The following is a 23387-nucleotide window of genomic DNA, read 5'->3' as shown; positions in this document are numbered from 1 at the left end:
CTATTTTCCAAATCAGCTAGGGACTGTTTTTGACTATGACCTCAAATCAAAGGCATTTTAAAAGCTCTTTAGAACTTAATAGAAAAGAACTGGTTCTAACGTTGCCTGCTATTAATCATCAAACCTCAGAATCTACTCAATACAATGTAATTTCCAGTAAATAACCTCTTACCACAGAGCTATGGTCTAACAGCACGCAAAGAGAACAGCAGAATCAGCCAACAAAAGGATGCCAGAGAAAATCCATCCAGTGGTTTCCAAAAAAAAAAAGTTTTGAGTTATGAATTTCTTATGCTGAAAGTCAGCAAGAGATTATTTTTTCCTTAAGGGAAACTGAAAAGCAGAAACTGGCATCAGAGTTGTTGTGAGGATATTTTAGGCTACTACAGCACAATTAATTAGCTTATGAAACAATTAAGCAAAAAACAATGTTGCTCCACTTAACTGCCAGGGCCAGGTTCTGAGAGTAGGTTAAGTGTAGCGTTTCTTCTACTTTTTGTTTTTTCTACGATTTGTTCCCACCCAAACAAAAGAAACTGATAGGTTAGAAATTTTAAGGTTCATATTTCTAAAGTAGATTTCACTTGCAGATAAGACCAATCCTAAAAAAAAAAATCAGTTAAGTAGCTGAAGTCTTAAATACTAACACACTAGAGCTAACAATCTACCTGTGAAATAATATCAGTAGAACCTGAATAAATTCCATGAACTTGAATCCTGACACTACTGTTTAAATAATCCTCAGCAAACAGTTAAATCAGTTACACCTTAGCCCTTCAGTGAGGTAGACATTGTGATAGTCTATAGTCATGCTACCACACCTTCCAGGATTGTGGTGAGGATTCTTTACTTATGGCGAAGCAATCATTTAGTAAGGTTAACAAATGGTCAGTGAACAGCATCTAAGCAATATCACTGACACCTATTAGGTAATCAATAAATTGAAAGTACCACACTAAGTACATGCAAATTAAATAATGAATATGCATGACAAACACTGGGCTATGCTAAGGGTGGGACATTGATAGAAGCATAAAAGACTTTCCCAGTTCTTAAGCTGAAAGTATGATGGGAGAAATAGAAAAAGAAATTTTTAAGAATACATGAAGACTAACCTACTATCCCTTTAAAAAAAAATGAGGTGGGGGTAGATAGCATACTGGTTATGCAAACAGACTATCATGCCTGAGGTTCCAAAGTCCCAAGTTCAATCACCTGCATTATTATAAGCCTGAGCTTATTTAAAAAAATAAAATTAAAAAAAAAAAATGAAAGCACTAATTCTAAAGGACCCACAGCTGCACTACTCATAATAGTTAAAACACAGGTGTGACCTAAATGTCTAAGGACAAATAACCAGATAAAAAAGGTTATGGGGTGTGGGGGGGCAGAGGTGGGGGGGAGGTGGTGCCATCTGGTAGAATTTACTTATTACAATGCGCTAGGAACCAGGTTCAAGCCCTGGGTCTACACCTGCAGGAGAGAAGTTTCATGAGTGGTAAAGCAGTGTTACATATGTCTCCCTTAAATAAAATACCTGGAGCCAGGGGGTGGTGATGTGCCCAGTTCAGTGCACACATCACCATGTGGAAGAACCTAGGTTCAAGCCCCCTCTCCCCACCTGCAGGGGGAATGCTTCACAAGTGGTGAAGCAGGTCCGCAAGTGTCCATCTTTCTCTCTTCCTCTTTATCTCCCTCTTCCCTCTCAATTTCTCTGTTTTTCCAAATAAAATAGAAAGAAAAATAAAGAAATAAAATACCTTTAAAAGCATAAAAGAAGAGAGGGAGTCAGGTGGGTTGCGCAGCAGGTTAAGTGCAGGAGGCGCAAAGCGCAAGGACCAGCGTAAGAATCCCGGTTCGAGCCCCAGCTCCCCACCTGCAGGGGAGTCGCTTCACAGGCGGTGAAGCAGGTCTGCAGGTGTCTGTCTTTCTGTCCCCCTCTCTGTCTTCCTTTCCTCTCTCCATTTCTCTCTGTCCTATCCAACAACAATGACCTCAATAACAACAATAACTACAGCAAAAAAAAAAGCATAAAAGAAATTATGGGATATATATTCAATGGGGCTCAACTCTGCAATAAAAAGATGAGACTATCATATGGAACAAATGCATGGAACTGGGAACTGGAAGTTATTACATTACAAGAAATAAGTAAAGAAGTCAAGGACAACTATTGGATGGTTTCCTTATATGTAGACTCCGGGCGACTAAAGCCAGTGAACTTGCAAAGACAATGGCAGCCCAACTGTCTCTTAGACAGCCTGAGAAGTGTGGTGGCTGTGGAGGCCCAGGACTCTGGGGGAGGGAGTGGCAACATACACTGAGCAGGAGTGAGTCAGCTATCGACCTGAAATCTTCCAATTTTGTAAGATTTTGCCAAATCACCAATAAAAAGGGTGAAAAGTATTTCTCTCAGTACACTCAGTTTGTAGCAACATGGTCATGATGATGTTTTCTTTGTGTTTATTCAAACTGAGACTTGTTAAGCTTCCTGAAGCTGAGGCTTTATCGATAACATTAAACTGAAAAGCCTGGCATTCTTGTTAAATGCAAGGGCTTCTATATTTCTTAAAATGTCTCTCTGAATAGTTTTTTTTTTCTTTTTAAGGTCTATTTACCTATTACTGACAGAAGCAGAAAATCACTCTGGCATATGTACTGGCAGAGATCAATCTCAAGACCCCTGGTTTGCAAGCCCTGCACTCCACTGCCACCCCACCCCTCTGTGAACACTTCCTATCCAGGATCTGGATCCTGTCCTCTGTGCATAGAGCTTCTCTCAGATACACCATGGGAAAATCTTCTACTCTCTTAACTATTCTCCCACCCACCTTATGAAGACAGACTACAGGCAGTTTCTTAGGATCTTTTTTTTTTTTGAGGATGCTACTATGATTGATTGATTTATAAAAAGGAAGCATTGACAAAACCAAAAGATAAGCAGGGTACAGCTCCAATAATTCCCACCATCACAACTCCACATCTCATCCTCTCCCCTGATAGCTTTCCCATTCTTTATCCCTCTGGGTCTATGGACCCAGGATCATTGAGGGGTGCAGAAGGTGGAAGGTCTGGCTTCTGTAATTGTTTCCCCACTAACCATGGGAGTTGACAAGTCAATACATACTCCCACCCTATCTCTCTCTTTCCCTAGTGGGGGCAAGGCTCTGGGGAAGCGGGACTCCAGGACACATTGGTGGGGTTGTCTGTCCAGGGAAGTCTGGTTGGCATCATACTAGCATCTGGAACCTGGTGGCTGAAAAGAGAGTTAACATACAAAGCCAAACAAGTTGTTGACTAATCATGAACCTAAAGGCTGGACTAGTGCAGATGAAGAGCTGGTGGGGTCTCCGTTTTGTAGACAGTTAGTAGGCCTATTTTAGATCTATTCCAAAGGGCCTGTGACTGTACTAGTTTCTGTTTGTTTGCTTGTTTGTTTGTTTCCCCTCAGCCTGACATCTGATATGCAGGTGGATCCAAGTTATTGTCTGGGGAGATGATGTCATGGCTGGAAAAAGGACCAGAAAGCTGGATCAGGGAAGGGAGTAACACCCAAATATGGGAAAGCACAAATTTCTAACTTGCTTCTTTCTCTCTGCCATGGAGCCTATGTATAAAGTCATTTTTCCCAACCTGCAAACTTTCCCCCCTAGCTTAGCACCCATCAGCATAATGAAAGGCAACCTATTGAATGAGAGAAAATATCTGTAGTTCAGACATGTTAATGGGGTTAATAGCTGGCTGATACAAAGAGCTCAATAATAAAAAGAAAAATTCCAATCAAGAAATGGCCAGGAAAGAGTGCCTGCTTTGCCATTAGTGCAATCCAGGTTAGAGCCCAGCCCCCAATGCATAGGGAAAAACTTTAGAGATGTGGGGTCTTCCCTTCTCCACATGTCTGTCTGTCTCTGTCTCCCTCCCTTCCTCCTTCCCTCTCTCCCTATCTATGGTAAAAAGAAAGTGGCCCAGAGCAGTGAAGGCCCAGCAACAACAACAAAAAGAGTACTCCTCAACTTGAAGCTCTTGATCGCTTGGCTCAAAGGTCACATTTTGCTAGCTCAACGCCCCTGTTATGCACACGGCCCTTTCACCTGCTGCTGATTGATGTAGTCGTGACCCCTTGCACCTGAGACTGATGAATGTAATGTCTGCACCTGATGCTGATGGGTGTAATGTATAAAGGCTGTTGGAAAAGGCAATAAAAGGAGGAAGTTAGCGAGTGGAGGTGGAGCGGCCTGTCTCCTGGACCCGTGCACTTTTCCTCTGCGTGCTAAGGCCCTCACTTTCCAGAACTTCTCTTCAGCCAGTGAGCCTGATGTTTGGCCTGTCTTTCATTCCTGACATACAGTATTTCAGAGTATAGCTTTATATCTTTACATATGTATAGAAAACTTACTATACCCACAAAAGTTGTAGTGTCATCTCACTACTAGAATGACTCCTCTGTCCATTCTTTTTTCTTTTCTTTCTTTTTTTTCTTTTTTACCAGAGCACTGCTCAACTCTGGTTTATGATGGTATGGGAGATTGAACCTGGGACTTTGAAGCCTCAGGCATGAAAGTCTTTGCATAACCATTACGCTATCTTCCCCATCCAGGATCTATTTTCTACTTATTCTCTCTTCTTCAATTGACATAGTCTCCCCTCTTAGACTGATGCACTTTGTCCTTTAATTTTTTTAATCTGAATAACTACTTTTATTTTAGACTTGTCAAAGTTTCCACCTGGTTCTTTCTCAAATCATCCTGCTTTTGTTTCAAACTTGTGGCTTTATTTCTTCCAACACCATTCTGACCATTCCCAATGGAGGTAGTGTCTCCAGTTTACCCACTTGCTGCACCTGCAGGCTTTCCTTCCCACTAGTCTATCTCCTACTTGGCTCCTACCCCTATTGTCTGGAGTCCCATCCCCTAATTTCCTATGGAAAGGCTACCTGTCTCTGGCCAGGAAAGCATCTCCATAGAGCAGCTTTCTATCTGATGTGGTTGTTTAATGAAAGCTTTTGGTGCAGAGCTGGCTGGTTTCCAGTGGCTAACTCTTTGCATGCCTGTGGAACTGGGTTTTGGGGGTGCTTTCCAATATATATATTTTTTATTTTCCATTATGTTGCCCTTGTTGTTTAACATTGTTGTGGTTATCAATGTCATTGTTATTGGATAGAACAGAGAGAAATGGAGAGAGGAGGAGAAGACAGAGATGGGAGAGAAAGACAGATGCCTGCAGACTTGCTTCACTGCTTGTGAAGCGACTCCCCTATAGGTGGGGAGCCGGGGGCTCAAACCAGGATCCTTATGCCAGTCCTTGTGCTTTGCACCACGTGCACTTAACCCGCTCTGCTACTACCCGACTCCCCTTGGAATGCTTTCTTTACCAGGTCAGGATGGGGTGTGGGGGTGGTATAATCAGACTCAAGAGTCCAATCTGAGGGCAGCCTACAAGGCTCAGCACCAAAGGCCCGAGGCCTATACTGCCTGTCCCACAACAGTTAGTGGCGTATGTGCTTCACCAAGCCTGAGGCACTGGGCTGAACCCCAACACTGCATGGGAACACAACCTCACCTGGGGAGGCTCCACAAATGCTGGAGAAGTATTAAGGTTATCTATCTACCCCTTCTACCCCTATCTACCGGTGTGTCTTTCTCCCTGTTTCTAACTGAAATGAAAATAATGAAAAAGTTGGTCTAGGAACAGTGATATCAAGTATGTGTGAAGCCTTGGCACTGAAAGAGCAGGAGGAGAAGAAAGAAGCAGAAGGAAAGAGTTTTGCCTTTAGTTTCCATTAATCACTCAGATTTCGAATTTTCTCATTGCCCTTGATACAAGGAAATCTTACTCTCTAGGCTTCTGGTACATCCATTTATCAAAAATTCATTAAGTCAGAGTCTCTGGGTTGAAGCAGGTGAGTATTTCAGAAGATTCTTTCCCCACAAACTTGTTCTGTTAGTCTACTTTCTTTTTATTATTGTTTATTTATAAAAAGGAGACATTAACAAAACCATAGGATAAGAGGGGTACAACTCCACACAAATCCCACCACCAGAACTCTGTATCCCATCCCCTCCCCTGACAGCTTTCCTATTCTTTATCCCTCTGGGAGTATGGACCCAAGGTCACTGTTGGATGCAGAAGGTGGAAGGTCTGGCTTCTGTAATCGCTTCGCCGCTGAACATGGGTGTTGACTTTCTATATATTTCAATTTAACTGAATTTTTATTTTTTTAAAAAATGGTTTATGAAAATTGGTTTCCAAAAATAACTACCCACTAACTTTAAATTCAATTTCACAAGCATTTCTGAGAATGGCTGCTTCCCCAAGCTGCCTGTTAAATATACAGGACAGAGCTCCACTGCCAGCACACTAATGTCTGTTGATTCCTAAACGGCACAGCTCTACCTTAATACCCCAAGAGTGAGTGCACATCGATCCACTCACAAGTGTCATTTTATGAAGTGTATTGTCAGAGCCTCCTGCTCAGAGCCTCTCATTTCATTTCCCAATACAGAGAACATCAAAAGCTAGCAGAACAAATCCGTATACTTTTGGACTGGTAAGTCAACCCTGAGAGTGAATGCCAAGATATTTCAGGTCCTAAAAATACACCTGTCGGTCGGTAGTGGCGACCTTCTTGACCTGGCCCGGTTTTATACCGAGCTGATGCGCTGTCAAGCACACCTTTCCCCCTGCCCTCTACTTGTCACACTTCTGCCCCTGCTCAGCCTGGTGAGTGGTTATGCTCCCTCCAAACCACAGCTCAGCCGTCTTCTTCCCAGCGTGCCCTTCCCCTTGGAGGGCCCTGTTCTCGATCCCCCTGAGGATGCTCTATCTGTAGCACTACAGTCCACTTAATATTTTCTAGCATCAACCAGAAGATTCTGTGTATTTCACCTGTCTTGTTTCTCACACAAAACTTATATGGGGAAAACAGATGTTACTGAATTCACCAGAGTTCTTCCCTGTTCTGGCTTTGTCTGCTATTCAGTCATAACTGTTTGATTCATCAGAGTTCTTCCCTGTTCTGGCTTTCTCTGCTATTCAGTCATAACTGTTTGGAGGCAGGATCATGTCTGATTTCACTCTTGAGTCCAACAAGCATTTTCTGAGCCTACAAGGTGCCAGACACCGGTGGAGAATGAAGATGAAAGCAGTGATCCCTGCCTAAAGGTGCCCGCATCAAAGCTGGGGAGTGCAGTGGGCTGGTGGCAGACAAGCATGCAGACAAGGCATAGCAGAACTGTCTCTCCAGGCTCCACATCCCAGAACTGAAGAGTGGGAGGAGATGAGGGAGGAAAAGGGGGGGGGGGGAGAAGAAGGTGAAATGGGATGGGGAAAGGAAGGAGGAAAGAGATGGAGGAGGAGACACTACAGAATCAAAGGCCTTTATCAAAAGGGACCAACCTAGGTGAGGGATAAACAAGATCAAAACCACTAAGCACCGAATCCATTTTGATTAATTACGGCTATGTGCGGTATCTCTGAGATTTCACGGGTGGATTGTGAATAGTCCAAAATTCATGAGCAAGTGGCCAGTCATAGGCTCCTAACAACGAGAAGTAGAGATGGGCTCTTGAGAAGAGCTGGAGAAGCCACCAACACTGTCCTTCACACAGAGGTGGGCTGTTGTGGCAGTGCAGCCACAGGGAATGAGAAGTCAGCATGGCAGAAAACCAGCACGATCTGGTGGAGATGTTTGATGAAAGTGGCATCTGGGGGCCAGGTGGTGGCGCACCTGGTTAAGTGCACATGGCATGAAGCGCAAGGACCAGCATAAGAATCCTGGTTCGAGCCCCAGGCTTCCCACCTGTGGGGGGGGGGGGGTCACGTCACAAGTAGTGAAGCAGGTCTGCAGGTGTCTTTCTCTCCTCCCACCCCACCCCCCATCTTCCCCTCCTCTCTCGATTTCTCTCTATCCTACCCAGCAGCAACAACAGCAATGGCAACAATAAAATAAGGGCAACAGAAATGGAAAAAATGGCCTCCAGGAACAGTGTATTCGTAGTGCTGGCACTGAGCTCCAGCAATAACCCCAGAGGAAAGGAAAGGGGAAAGGAAAGGGAAAAGGAGAGGAAAGTAAAGGAAAAAGGAGAGGAAAAGAAAGGAAAAAGGAGAGGAAAGGAAAAAAGAAAAGTCCCTCTTCAGAAGACAGGTCTGGAAAAGACCCCTATTCTTATCTGCTCTATTGCGAATTTTCTAGGTTCCTATTCATTAATCATTTTGTCCTGCTTTATCTTACCACCTTTTAGCCATCAAGCTGCAAATGTTACTATTATTCACCTTGACTTCTCTAGGCACACGACCTCACCAATGTGTCCTGGAACCTCACTTCTCCAGAGCCCTACCCCACTAGGGAAAGATAGAAACAGGCTGGGGGTATGGATCCACCTGCCAACATCCATGTCCAGTGGGAAAGCAATTACAAAACTAAGAACTTTCAAAACCTGCACCCCATAAAGAATTTTGATCCAAGAGGTGGGCAGTGGCACACCAGATTAAGCACACACAATATGAAGTGTAAGGACCTGCACAAGAATCCTGGTTCAAGCCCTCCAGCTCCCCACTGGCATGGGGGCGACTTCACAAGCAGTGAAACAGGTCTACAGGTGTCTCTCTCCCTCTCTATCTCCCTTCCCTGCTCAATTTCTCTATCCTATTTAAAAAAAAAAATTAAACCATGGCCACAGGGACAGTGGATTTGTAGTGCAGGTACCAAGCCCCAGTGATAACCCAGGAGCAGGAGGAAGAAGAGGGGGAAGGGGAGGGGGAGGAGGGGGAGGGGGAGGGGGAGGGGGGGAGGGTGAAGGGGAGGGGGGAGGGTGAAGGGGAGGGGGGAGGGGGAGGAGGGGGAGGAGCCGGTGGAAGAGGAAGTGGTGGTGGTGCAGGAGAATAAAAACTTTGGTCCATACTCCCAGAGGGGGAAGTGTGAAAGGAAGATGACAAAAGGGCTCTGAACCCCACATACACCAGGGCCTGAAACTTTAGTCACCAGGAATCTTTGTCTTTATACCATCACTGAAAAGGAAGCAAATTTGGAAAACACCAGAGCAAGTCAGGCACTACTTCACTTACCTGAGTGGTTAGAGGCAAAAGGAAGGACACTGAGAAGTAGTCATAGGTATATGACTTAGAAAGGAAGTGACGGCAGGGCCAAAGAAGTTAATAAATATGGGGACAGACAGACAAATAGGGATTGACAGAGATTGGCTATATATCTATCTACCTGTCTGACCTATTGCAGTATCTACTGGAAGGGTATGGGGACACAGAACCCTGGTGGTGGGAATGGTGTAGAATTATACCTTCACTAACAATTTTGTAAACAGATTAAATTTACTATTAAATCACTAATAAAAATATTTTAATCCATTGAATATAGATTACCCTGAATGGTGAAAAACACTCTTGAGAAATAAAAAATCTGGAGCCACCATACTTTTTTCAATTTCAACACTGCTATAAATCTATCATAATCAGAACAGTTTGCTTATGTGGCCAGGAAGGTGGCTTAGCAGGGAGAGTGCATGCTTTGCAAGCACTGCATATGACCAAAACATCACTCTGGTGTCAGTCTACCATTTCACTCCCATTATATATATATATTTTAGTTTAGTTATTTATTCCCTTTTGTTGCCCTTGTTTTATTGTTGTAGTTATTATTGTTGGTGGTAGTGTCATTGTTGTTGGATAGGACAGAGAGAAATGAAGAGAGGAGGGGAAGACAGGGAGAGAAAGATAAGACACCTGCAGACCTGCTTCACCGCTTGTGAAGTGACTCCCCTGCCGGTGGGGAGCCGGGGGCTCGAACTGGGATCCTTACACCAATCCTTGCACTTTGCACCATGTGCACTTAGCCTGCTATGCTACCACCTGACTCCATTATATTTATTGTTTAAAGGAAACAGAGCTGCAGCTCCATTACTCTGCCACCAAGTTGCAGCTGCTACCATGATGCCAACCTGACATCCTTGGGCAGACAACTTCACCAATGTGTCCTGAAACCCCACCTTCCCAAAGCCCTGCACCACTAGGGAAAGACAGAAACAGGCTGGGCGTATGGATCGACCTGCCAACGCCCATGTCCAGCAGAGAAGCAATTACAGAAGGCAGACCTTCCACCTCCTGCACCCTATAATGATCTAGGGTCCAGCCCCTAGAGATAAACAAAAGGAAAGCTCCCAATGGAGGGCATGGGATACGGAGCTCTGGTGGTAGGAATTCTGTGAAACTGTACCCCTTTTGCCCTACAATTGTGTCAATCATGAAGAAGGAAGAAAGGGAAGGAATTCTAATAGTCTATGAGGTTCGTAGCAGCTGGGCCACCAGATTGCAGTTATGAAATCCTGAGTTCAATTTGTGGCATCACATATACCAGAGTGATTCTCTCTCTTCCTCTTCCTCTCCTCCCTCTTTCTTGCTCTTTCATAAATAAATGATTCTTTAAAAAAAGAAAAAGTTAGCTCCCGCAAAATAGTTCACTTGGATAGTGTGCTGCATCACCATGTGTACAACCAAGGTTCAAGCCCAGCCCTCTCCACACTGAAGGAAGCTTTGATGCTACAGTCTCAGTCAGTGTCTGTCTGTCTCTCTCCCTCCTCCCTTCCCTAAAAATAGGAAGGGAGGGAACGAGGGAAGAAAATTTTTTAAGCCAGTAAAGTATGGTACTGGGAAAAAATAAACAAAACAGACAAAAGGTGAGTGGAATAAAACAGACCATGAGTAGAGCTACAGTCAGCCAGTTCACTCCAAGGGAACTGACAACTTACTATGAGGAAAGGAGAGTCACTTTGACTGATGGTACTAGGGAGACTGCCACATGTCAAAGGAAAAAAAAAATAGAAGTCTTACACTGTACACAAAAATCAATACAAAGTGGATTAAAGACTTGAATGTAATAATACCTGAAACCATAAAAGTCCCAGAAGGAAATGGAGAGAGTAAGTTCGACATTGGTCTTGGCAATGATTTTTCTGGAGCTAGCAACAAAAGCCAAGACAACAAAGGTAAAATTAAATAAATGGTGCTACATCAAACTGAAAAGCTCCTACATGGCAAAAGAAAATAGAAAATAAAAAGGCAACCTGCAAAATGGAAATATCTGCAAATCATGTATCTAGTAAGGGGTTAATATCCAAAACATACCTTGATAATGCATCCAAACTCAATCAAAATCTAGTTTAAGAAGAATTTAAGATATTTTTAGATAGGACATAAAGTAGAAGATACATAAAATGATGATCAACATCTTTTAACATTTTTTTGTCCTGGCCTCTAACCCAAACTTGGGTTTGTACAGAATAAGTAAATAAAAACAAACAAAACCCTAAGTTTCTACACTCTTTTCAGGTTAGAAAGCACCCTTCCTGTCAAGCACCTGTAGTTAACAGCAGGAGAGCAGCTCAATTCCACCACATTCTCAGATCCACTTCAGAACTGACAGTCTCCCACATCCAGAGACCAAAAGCCAACCTGGGTATCTCCTGAGCCCAGGCAATGTGGAAGATGCCTTATGCATTGGCCCCACTCTCACACTGCTATGCGGCCAAGAACAAGGCCTCCAGAGTCCCAGTGCTCAGACAGCTTCAATTATGAAACCATAAAAAAAAAAATTGGGGGGTCAGGCGGTGGCGCAGTGGGTTGAGCACATGTGGTGCAGGGTGCAGGGACTGGCGTGGGGATCCCAGTTCAAGCCCCCGGCGCCCCACCTGCACAGGAGTCGCTTCCCAGGAGGTGAAGCAGGTCTGCAGGTGTCTGTCTTTCTCTCCCCCTCTCTGTCTTCCCCTCCTCTCTCCATTTCTCTCTGCCCTGTCCAACGGTGAACGACATCAACAATGGCAATGGTGATAATCACAACGAGACTACAACAAGGGCAACAAAAGGTGGGAAAAATGGCCTCCAGGAGCGGTGGATTCATGGTGCAGGCACCGAGCCCAGCAATAACCCTGGAGGAAAAAATAAATAAATTTCAAAAAAGGAAAACAGTGGACACAGCTACAAAGTAGAGTGAGAACAACCATTAAGATGGCCCCAGTTTCCAACAGATTCAGGTGTGGGACATAAGCCCAAAGGTAGGACAGAGGTGTAGATGGCTCACCAGAATGTCAGGGACAAAGTGGAGGAGGTTCCATTTCTCATTTGATGAGCAGACTGGGCTCACATGGCAGCTCTAAGAAGCTAGACACACAGACCCCTACATTACTGCTATGTCATCCCTGGGACGTGGCCCAACTGTTGGAGAACAGGACTGGACACTACCTCATCACTTTTCCAAACAGACGGTCAAGAGAATTCTGTTCACACAGCTGCCTTTGAAATGCTGATGGCAGTCCAGCCCTCTCACTTCTGGCAGCAATGGAGTCTTTGCTCAGTGAGGTGGGACCTGAGTAGTAGCTGGCAAAGAAGTGGGCACTGAGGGTCAAGAACAGTCAGAGCACAGGGGGCCTGGGGGACACACCTTGGACTTCCAGCATTCCACGTGAAGAAACTTTATTGCCACCAGAGTTATTGCTGGGGCTCAGTCCCAGCACTACAGATCAACCACTCCTGGTGGCCATTTTTTCCTTTTTTTCTTCTAATTTTATTAGAAGAATAAGAAATATATATAAATTATAAGACAGAAATAAATTGAGAAAGGATGGGAAATAGAGGGAGAGAAGATAGACACCTGCAAACCTGCTTCACCACTTATGAAGCAGACCCCCTGCAGGTGGGGAGCAGGGATCAAACCTGGGTCTTTGAGCTTGGTAATATCTGCACTGAACCAGTCACACCACCCAGCCCCCAAGAAACTTCACATTACCTTGAAACCCATGGGGAGATTGGAAAGGGCTTCAAGTGGGGAGTAAAGCAAACAAGTCTGTAATTTGTAGCAGAGAGAACTACAGGTGAGAGGTTGGGTTTACAGCCCAGGGGGCAAGTAGGACACCACTGTGGAATCCAAGAGAACAGGACTTATCCCTAGCATTGCAGTTGATTGTATTAAGGATTACCTATGTCTTTTTCATCAAAACCTTTTCTGTGAGGTAACAGCAGCAAATGCTGGAGAGGTTGTGGGGTCAAAGGAACCCTCCTGCACTGCTGGTGGGAATGTCAACTGGTCCAACCTCTGTGGAGAACAGTCTGGAGAACTCTCATAAGGCTAGAGATGGACCTACCCTATGACCCTGCAATTCCTCTCTTGGGGATATACCCTGAGGAACTTTTTAACAAGAACATTCTCAGATAGCTAGCTCAAGAACTTATCTCACTCTCCTGCTTGGACTTTCCAAAGGAAAGAGGTCAAATGTAGAGGAGCAGACTGACAGTGATGCACTGATGCGTTTCACTGCAGCTCCACAGAACATCTCTTGCCCTCTGGCACGGTTGAAGGGTTCACCAACAATGGGATTTTCCAGTTTACTCTCAAGTACCAAAGACACAACTCCCTGCAAATCCCTGCTCTCCAATAATCAGAAGCAGTGGTCTATTGCAAAGGCCAAATTAGCTGATAGTGGACAATGGTGTTGAGATGATAGGGAACACACAACAGCTCCTAACACTCTCAGCAACTGTTCTCACCAAGGTATAAGTGCATTGGTTTAGCTCTAATTACCAGGTGTGCAGGGAAACACTTTTATTGAGGACCCACTGTGCGCTGGGTGCTTTCGTGTCCATTTTCTTTCTTCTCATAAGAGTGCTCTGAGGCCCAAGTAATTCCCATTTTACAGAGAGAAAAGTGAGGCTTTTAGAAGTTCAGTAACCTGTGGATGACAGACACGTTGAACTCTTGAATGTGAAGCCAGGTCTGCTGGTAGAGCAAAGTTTTCTTCCCATTACCATGTCCCTTCTAACACCACTAAAAGGCAGTTATTTCCAGACTCGTAGCCACAGTACAATGGAAAGAGCACAGGCTGGAGTGAGAAGTCCTGACTTAGAATTTCCTCTTGAACACTAAGAAGTCACGGACATCCTGGGTCTACCTTTCCCTCCAGGGAGGTAGGAATCAACTATACAGGGTTGTCCTGATGATTGAAGAAGACCACAGATAATAACTGGCACACAAAAGCATTTGAGAAATAAGGTATCCCTTCTCCTTTCAAGCCGTGAACATTCTGGAGCTGGGGTCAATCAAAAGAATCTACATTAGCTGTGTTTGTTTCACTCAACAGACTCTAGCTTGCAAATGCAGACAGGCAATGAAAACCAAGCAGCCTGGGAAAATTGCTATGCTTCAGGAAAAAAGCCTGCAAAACTCACTCCTACTAGGTTTGCTTTAAGGGCTAGAAATAATGGGCAGTATAATAAGTGATTGTAATGTAAGTAGTTATTAACTATTTTCAGAAGTAATAATCACCAATAGCCATTGTTTATGAGGTATTTTTCCCCCCAAACATTGCAAGAATAGCTATTTAGATCTAGCAGGGGTAAAACATTTTTCCAGGGTCAGGTGTTGGCTTCCACAACAGAACATACACATTTCCATTCACAAGGACCTAAGTTCAAGCACCTGATCCCCACCAGCGGGGGCAGCTTCACAAGAGGGAAAGAAGTATCTCAGGTGTCTGTGTGTCTCCTTCCATCTCTGTCTCACCTGCAGTCAAAAGGAAAATAAAAAGGTGCAGTGGGGATGGTGGATTTTGTAGCGCGGGCACCAAGCCTCAGAGATAATCCTGGTGGACAAAAATAAATAAATAAGTAAATAAACAAACAAATAAATAAATGATAGCAAGTTTTCCTCTAGAAGAAGACAGGTCTCAAATGCCTTGACCATACCTGCACTCCCAAGTTGCTTGGAGAAAAGTTTTTATATAGATAATCTAACCATCTTTTAAATCGCTAACTTGAAAAAATCTAAAATTTAGGGCTGGGGTGACAGCTTAATAATTATGCCACAGACTCTCATGCCTGAGGCTCTTAAGTGCCAGGTTCAGTCCCCAGCACCACCATAAGGCAGAGCTGAGCAGTGTGCTGGTCTTTCTCAAATAAATATAAAATATATATTGCACCAAAGTAAAAAAATCTGGATGAAGGGTGAGGGTAGATTTCCAGTGTCTCTATAGGGATGTGGGAGTAGGGAGACACACCTTAGGTGGTGGTAATGGTGTTAATATAGACACCAAATATATATATGAAAAATAAAGTCTAAAATGTGAAAAATGTGTGTCCCAAAGTGACTAAGGTTAATCCCTCTATAGTCAAGGCATAGATTCTTGCAGAAATCAATTTAAAAACCATGAAGACAAATTTATTCCCAAAGGGGTGACCTACCTTCCCAATAGGGGCAGTTTGATCTTATAGACATTGCAAAGTCTATGTAAGTCAGTTAAATATAAGTCTGGCCTCAAAACATCTAGGATAAAGTTGCTGGATTGTTTCTTGTTTGAAATTTTTTTTTTTGGAACTAGAAGAAAAGAGGGGAAAACACACTTTCCCACAAAACTTCGTATGAGAAGGAACCTCTGTACTTTCAGAAAAGAATACAGTTGTTTAATAATTATGACGACACTTAGAACGTTCACTGAAGGTCTGAAATGGGAGCAGACAGGCAGAGCTTTGCTTTGAGCTCAGATCAAGGAGGTCAGTTAGCATTTTCAAGTCAGGACTATAAATGAAGATCACAAAGCTTACTTTTCAAGGCTAATCTGAGACAACTCCGTGATGTGTGCATAGCACTTAATACACTGCCTAGACAGACCCAGGATATGGAGGGGGCTTTGTTTGATTACTTTGCACAAAGGAAACATGGGTCCAGTCCTGTCTCCAATGCTTACCTGGAGTCACACATTTTTATTCCAGTCTTAATGCATCATTCTAAGTCTCGAACTACCAGATTGAACTCTCAAAAAATTAATTCCATCCAATTTCCTATACTTAAGCCCTATAATCAATCACTAAAAATCCCAACTCCTAGAAGATATGAACAGAATATTCTCCATAGAAAATATCCAGCCATGGAACCGGGTGGAACGGATGGTTCCAGAAATTATCCTCATGGAGGAATATAATTTGGAATCAACCAAGTGGACATGGGGGCTACGGAACCATACTGGGGCACAGTATTCTGCAATGGAATAGCATAATGCCAGAGATGATGATCGTAGTGTGGAAGTGCTCGCGCCCCATGAGGAGCTGGCCAGTCTTGCAATGATGTGATTCCTCGCGCCCACCTTTGCTGCAGTTTTTATGAGATGTTCGTGAAATGACAGAGTGCGATCGAGAGTAACGCCAAGATAGACTGGCTGGGCTTCATGCCGGATTCTCGTATCGCCAAGCTGCACATTAAGCTCACGCGAGGCCGATGCATGGTGTAGATGGAAAACAGATGATACCGTTTTTGCAGTGCTAGGGATTAGTCGCCATTTTTTACAGTAATCAGATATCAGAGACATGTCTTTCGTGAGTGTTTCCTTGAGGATGTCGAACTTGGATGCCTGAGTTGCACAGCAGATGTCATCGGGGTAGATGAACTTCCTTGAAGAAGTTTCTGGGAGGTCATTGATGTAAATATTAAATAGCGTAGGAGCCAGAACAGAGCCCTGGGGGAGGCCACTTGAGACAAGTCTCCATCTGCTAGACTTCAGAAAAGGTAGCAACAGCAAATACTGGAGAAGTTGTGGGGACAAAGGAACCCTACTGCACTTGGTTGTAATTGGTCCAACCTCCGTGCAGAGCAGTCTGGAAAACTCTCACAAGGCTAGAAATAGACCTACCCTATGACCCTGCAATTCCTCTCCTTGGGATATACCCTAAGAAACCAAACATACCCATCCAAAAAGATGGGTGTATACCTATGTTCATAGCAGCACAATTTGTAATAGCCAAAACCTGGAAGCAACCCACGTGTCCAACAACAGACAAGGGGCTGACCAAGGTGTGGTCTATAAACACAATGGAATACTACTTCGCTGTTAAAAGTGGTGGATTCACCTTCTTTCCCATCTTGGATGGAGCTTGAAGAAATCATGTTAAGTGAGGTTAGTCAGAAACAGAAAGATGAAGATGGGATGATCTCACTCATAGAAGTTGAAAAACAAGATCAGAAGGGAAAACACTAAGCAGAACTTAGACTGGAGTTGGTGTATTGCACCAAAGTAAAAGACTCTGGGGTGGGAGCAGGTTAAGGTCCTGGAACATGATGGCAGAGGAGGACCTAGGGGAAGTTGTATAGTTATGTAGAAATGTTATACTTGTACAAACTATTGTATTTTTACTATCGACTCTAAACCATTAATCCCCCAATAAAGAAATAAGAGGAAAAAAAAGATCAGGACAACTCCTATATAGCACTAATCACAGTATAGGTCTTTGCCCGAGATCCTCATTGACTTCAAGGTCCTGTAAGTACCTGTCTACCCACTAACACAGCTCATATATATTCTAGGCTTTGAAGCTTCAAATTCCATACAAGCAATGTCATGTCTATATGTAGATAACCCACACTGACAGAAAGCATGCCCCATTTATACACACACTCCTGCTGGAAAATAACATTTGGGGTGGGGGTGGGAGAGGAACAGGCAGTGGCGCAGTGGGTTAAGTGCACATGGCACAAAGCACAAGGACAGGTATAAGGATCCCGGTTCAAGCCCCTGGCTCCCCGCCTGCAGGAGGGTCACTTCACAGGCGGTGAAGCAGGTCTGCAGGTGTCTATCTTTCTCTCCCCCTCTGTCTTCCCCTCCTCTATTTCTCTCTGTCCTATTCAACAACGCCATCAGCTATAACAACAACAACAAGGGCAACAGAAATTGAAATAATGGCTTCCAGGAGCAGTGGATTTGTAGTGCAAAAAGCCCCAGTGATAACCCTGGAGGCCAAATATCTAATGACATCCAGAATACATTCCTACCCTTAGGGATATTTCATTTAATGAGTTCCTTGTTGCTTTTTTAAATATCTCTTCAAAAGCACAGGACATAAAACAAAAAACAATAAGAAAAACAGTATTTGTCATGAGGGAAGCAGCACCCACTGAAGAAAAGCGAAGTAGATGGTCTCAAGCTCAAGAGGAATCTTATCTGAAATTCACAACGCCACCAAGAAGGACTGGTCTTCAGCTGCTGATGCATCCAAGGTAAGAATATAAATTGGTCCAACCCCTGTGGAGAGCAGTCTGGAGAACCCTCAGAAGAGTAGAAATTGACCTACATTTATGTCATAACCCTACAATTCCTCTACTGGGGATATAGCCTAAGAAACCAAACACACCCATCCCAAAAGATTTGTGTATACCTATGTTCATAGCAGCACCATTTGTAATAGCTAAACCTGGAAGCAACCTAGGTGTCCAACAACAGGTGAGTGTAAGTTGTGGTATATATACATAATGGAATACTATTCATCTGTTTAAAATGGTGAATCCACCTTCACCTTATCTTGGATGGAATCTTCTTGAAGAAATCATGTTAAGTGAGATAAACCAGAAATAGAAGGAAAAATATAAGAGGATCCCACTGGTAGATATATATTGAGAAATAAGAATAGAAAGGGGAAACACAAAACAGAACTTGAACTGGGTTTGTTATATTGCACCAAGGTAAAGAATTCTGGGAGGCTTGGGGTTCTTTCAGGTCCTGATGCATGATGGTGGAAGAGGACCTGACCCATGGGTGGTTGTGTTTTGCAGGAAACTGGGAAATTATATACATATACCCATAATGGTATTTACTATAAATTATTTTTTTTAAAAAAAAAGAAAATTAAAAAAAAATCAGGAGAATCCTGTCTACTTGGGATACTTTAATAGTCAAGTTAGAAGACAAATCTGTTGGCTGACAAGGCTAGAATGATCAATCCAGCAACCCCTATAGGCAAAATTAAGAACCATATTTTAAATGTCATGGGTAAAGAATCTTCCATTGATATATTGATAAATACATTCCAGTAATACAACAATCAATCCTGTGAGATGTATACCAACCAATGGATACAGATGGATAAAGTACTCAGGTGAAGTAACTTGCCTGATGTCACACAGCAAGTGACCAAGTTGTAATATATTAAACAGCTTAGCAATACCCCCAGTATGAAGACCAACTCTCAGTTGGAATATGAACCCAGGAACCAAGAACATTGAACTGGGATGTTTCCAGTAAGCATCTGTTCAAATCAATAAAGCAAAGTTACATAAATGAAATCTATCTCAAAGCCCAAGTGTTTGATATATACCACAGTCTATATTCATATATCTGATATTTCATTGCACACCCCATGAGTTTAAAAAGCTTTTCATAATGCATCCCAATACCACTTCTGTAAATGAGGCACGGGTATGCACCAAGAGACAGCTCAGCAGGTAGAGCATGTACCTTGCCACATAGGAGGTTCTGGGTTGATCCTTGGCACCACAAGAGAACACCATGGATCAAACCCACCAAGGGATGATTCCATGGACAGTGAAATGATACCTGGTGTCTTTCTGTCTGACTCTCTCCCCTTCTCTCTCTTAAGAAAGAGAAAAGAAAATAGGCCAGGAAGAAGTTTCAAGCTTCTTCTCTTAGGTCAGGCCCAAGATAAGGCTACTCACTATCACCATTACCATTTACCATTCTTCTGGAAATCCTAACTATAGCTATTAGACAAGAGAAAGGAATAAAAAAGGAGCCTGGTTAGTGGTGCACCTGGTTGAGCGCATGTTACAAAACAATGCACAAGGACTCAGGTTCAAGCCCCTGGTCCTCACCTGCAGGGGGAAAGCTTCATGAGTGGTGAAGCAGGTCTGAAAGTGTCTCTTTGTCTCTCTCCTTCTCTATCTACCCCTCCTCTTGATTTCTGTCTCCATCCACTGAATAAAGATAATTTTTAAAAATATTTTATTTATGAGAAAGATAGGAGAGAGAAAGAACCAGACATCACTCTGGCACATGTGCTGCCAGGGATCGAACTCGGGGCCTCATGCTTAAGAGTCCAAAGCTTTATCACTGCGCCACCTCCCAGACCACGAATAAAGATAATTTTTTAAAATTAAAAAAAAAGGAATAAAAAGGATACAGATTGGAAAAGAGTAAGTTAAACTATCACTGTTTGTGGATGATACAATATACATATAAAGTATGCATAGAAAAGTCCAAAAGAATCCAGCAGAAAATGTGTGGTAACTGTGAAACAATCCTGTAAGGTAGAAGGCTATAAAATGAATATACAAAAATCAATGGCTTTCCTCTATGCAAACATTAACCAGAAGAAGAAATACAGAAGTCAGTCCCATTTATAATAACAAAAACAGTCAGATATCCAGAAATAAGCTTAACAAAGGAGATGAAAGACTTGTCCACTGAAAATTATGACCCGCCACTTAACGTAATACAAAGACATAAAGAAATAGAAAAATATCCTATACTCGTAGATTAGAAGTACTAACATGGTTAAAATGTCTATCTTACCTAGAGTCTTATACATATTTAGTGTGACCCCTATCAAATTTCACCAAGTTTCTTTAAGAAATAGAGCAAAATCTACAAAAGTTTATCTGGAACTAAAATGTACCAAGAATTGCTAAATCAGTGTTGAGGAAAAGAACAAGAAAGGTGGTATCACACTTGTTAACCTAACACACATACATATATACACACAAATATATATATACACAAATATATGCACAAATATATATATTCGTAATCAAAATCACCTAGTACTAGCACTGGAACAAAAACAGAATCCCATTACCAGTGGAATAGAACCAAGAACACAGAAATACGCCCCCATAAATACAGCCAACTAATTTTTGACAATAAATTAGCTAACTAATTTTTAGACAAAGTGGAGACAAAAGAGTCTCTTCAATGAATGGTGTTGGGAAATTTGGGATGAAACATGTAGATGAGTAAAACCAGATCACTAGGTATCACCAGGCACAATATCAATTCCAAATGGATCAAAGCATAAATGTTAGACCAGAAACCATCTAATATAGTGAAGAAAACATTGACAGGGCACTCTACAATGTTTGCTTTGGAAATACCTTTGAAGAATAAAAAAAAATCAACAAAAACAAAAATAATCCAGTGGAACTACATCAAACTAAAAAGTGTCTGCACAGCCAAGGAAATTAACGTCAAAACAGAAAGACAACCTACTGAATGGGAGATTTTTACATGGCACATACCAGATAAATGACAAATAATCAAATCATATAGAGCATTCACACAACTCAGCAACAATAAAATTAGGAAGGAAGGAAAGGAGGGAGGGAGAGAGAAATGGGGAGAGAGCATGGATAGAATTTTCACAAAAGAGGTCCACGGGGCCAACAGACATGAAAAAAATGCTCAATGTCACCGACTATCATAGAAATGCAAATAAAGACAACAATGAAATACCACTTTACACCTGTTAGAATATCATACATTAGAAATAACAGAAACAAGAGTGAGGTGGTGGTGCTCTTGGCTGTTCGCAGATATTTCAATGTGCAAGGACCCAGGTTCAAACTCCTGGTCTCCACCTCCAAGGGGAAAGCCTTACAATCAGTGAAGCAGAGCTGCCTAACTTATAAGTGGCACTTAAGCATCAAGGAAGACGAAGAAAGCCACAGCATGAAGCCTGGACTGGGTCAGGTGTTTTGCAGCAAAGCAAAGGACTCCATTTCCTGAGGTGGATCCTGGGACACAAACAGGGCAGTGCAGAAAGGAGTGAGCTGGGTAATGAGCTACCAATGGTTACTCACTGTGGTAGGTGCATGTAGTTATGTAAAATGTCAACCCCAGGGAAATGGTGAGGTGGGTTTAGGAACTGTACTATCTGCAGCTTTCCTATAAACTGAAAACTATTCTAAGTTTATAAGGTGATTTTCAGAAAGAGCTGAAGGGAAAATAAGTATTGTATTCTTCTCTGTCTGCTAAAGTCAAAAACAGAGATCAGCCTGGAAGAATTCTTTAAGCAGATGAAACCAGTTTAGTCATACAAAGAAAGCTTAATTTAGTTTATTTTGAGAGACTAATCTGGCCTGAGTCATCTTTGTTTATGCCTCTGGAAGTCAGAAGGAAAGTGCAAACTTCCCCAAGGTTGATATGAGGTAACCACTAACCAGTTCCCTGTTTTTTAAGAAAGTTCTGGTACGAGAACCATTCACTGTGAAAAATAAGCAGTTGCTGCCTCCTCACTCTATAAGCAGCTTTGAAACAACAGACCCCTGAGCCCAGTTCCTGCTAGCTTTGAGTGGTCCCAGTTTGCAAATTGCCACTTGCTCCACCCCTACTTTTTCTAATTACTGTTTCATGAGTCATTAGTTCCATTTGGGCCATTTCTGAACTTTTGACCATCACAAAGGTATCATTGGGGACCACTGTGCCATCTGTCAGAATGCCCACGAGCTGGGGTCACAAGTTCTTGTGCCCTCAGAGGTGAGCAAGCAGAACAGATGTGTGGAGTACCAGGAAGAGAGATGGGGCTATGTTGGGTTCAAAGCACGTGGTCTGTTTAAAACCATCCAGTTGCAAAATGCCTTTAAGCATCTTCACAGAAACCTGTGTTTTCTAGCCAGGAAGCCAGTGTGCTTCCTCCTCTAAACCACAACATGGCTGGGAGACTGTAATGCAAGTTCTACAGTTGGAATGCCCAATACTTGTTTGGTTAGTTTTGTCATGTTCAACTCTGAACGTGCTTAACGTATTATATAAGGGCCTCATGTAGCCTTCAATAGATTACACTTCCTAAGAGAAGGCTTCCCTGTCTTGTATTTCACAGCTAAACACTACTAACCTATTAATCAGGCCAAAACGGCTCCCAAATTCTTCTAAGGATGCCTATGTTTATTTTTTTTCTTAACACTCAATTGATGTTTGACATTTTATTTTAAGCTCTTCAAGAAAACATATCACAAAGTTAGTGCTACCTCACTCGTTCAGTGTACATTGTTACAGAGTATCTTTTATCCCCGAACAGCTCTAATTTCAAACACTCTCTCACTGTCACATTTACACATTGTGTCAGATGACAGGTCTTGATATTTAATGTGAAAATATAGTCATCCTTTAACTGAGTCATTCTGCTGTTGGTAACATTTTTAGACATTGCATTTGACTTCCAATGACGAGCTCATCAAAAGAGAAGAAGGAAAAGGAGGAGTGGAACTAGGGATGGAATGAGGCTCTGGTGGGAGCTAGTGACCTGGTATGGTGATGGTCTGGTGCCCTGGGGACACCAGCAGTGCAGGCACATGCCACACACAGCATGTACAGCAGTGTCCTCTGGAGTGTAGACAGAATGCGCACACTTGTCTGTAACATAGCTTGTCTGTCACAGCTATGGCTGGTGGAGAAGGCTCTGAGGAGAGGACAGATGGTTTTAGTGCTTTGGGAAAGACTCAAGTCAGAGAATCACAGTCTACAACTGCACTGACACCACTTATAACCTGTATTAACTATACAAAGGATTTGCTCCAAGTCTGAGTTCCACGCACTACCCCTAGCACACATGGAGTT

The 23387-nt window shown here is 42.8% G+C and overlaps 1 protein-coding gene across 5 annotated transcripts in view; it reads right to left on the bottom strand.

Annotated features, from left to right (window-relative positions):
- Positions 1-23387, bottom strand: part of TRAPPC9 (trafficking protein particle complex subunit 9) — a 633394-nt gene that overhangs the window by 371402 nt on the left and 238605 nt on the right. For 3 of the 5 annotated variants that reach the window (XM_060195954.1, XM_060195953.1, XM_060195955.1), the window contains one exon: positions 14477-14560. The exons of the other annotated variants lie outside the window; for them this stretch is intronic. In XM_060195954.1, the coding sequence (XP_060051937.1) occupies positions 14477-14560 (84 nt within the window). The remainder of the gene's footprint in view (positions 1-14476; positions 14561-23387) is intronic. 5 annotated transcript variants of the gene reach the window in all.

This window comes from Erinaceus europaeus, chromosome 8 (genome assembly GCF_950295315.1).
Source record: "Erinaceus europaeus chromosome 8, mEriEur2.1, whole genome shotgun sequence".
In the NCBI taxonomy this organism is placed as follows: domain Eukaryota; kingdom Metazoa; phylum Chordata; class Mammalia; order Eulipotyphla; family Erinaceidae; genus Erinaceus; species Erinaceus europaeus.
The sequence above is the reverse complement of the archived record's forward strand: the minus strand, read 5'-3'. Positions and strand labels throughout refer to the sequence as shown.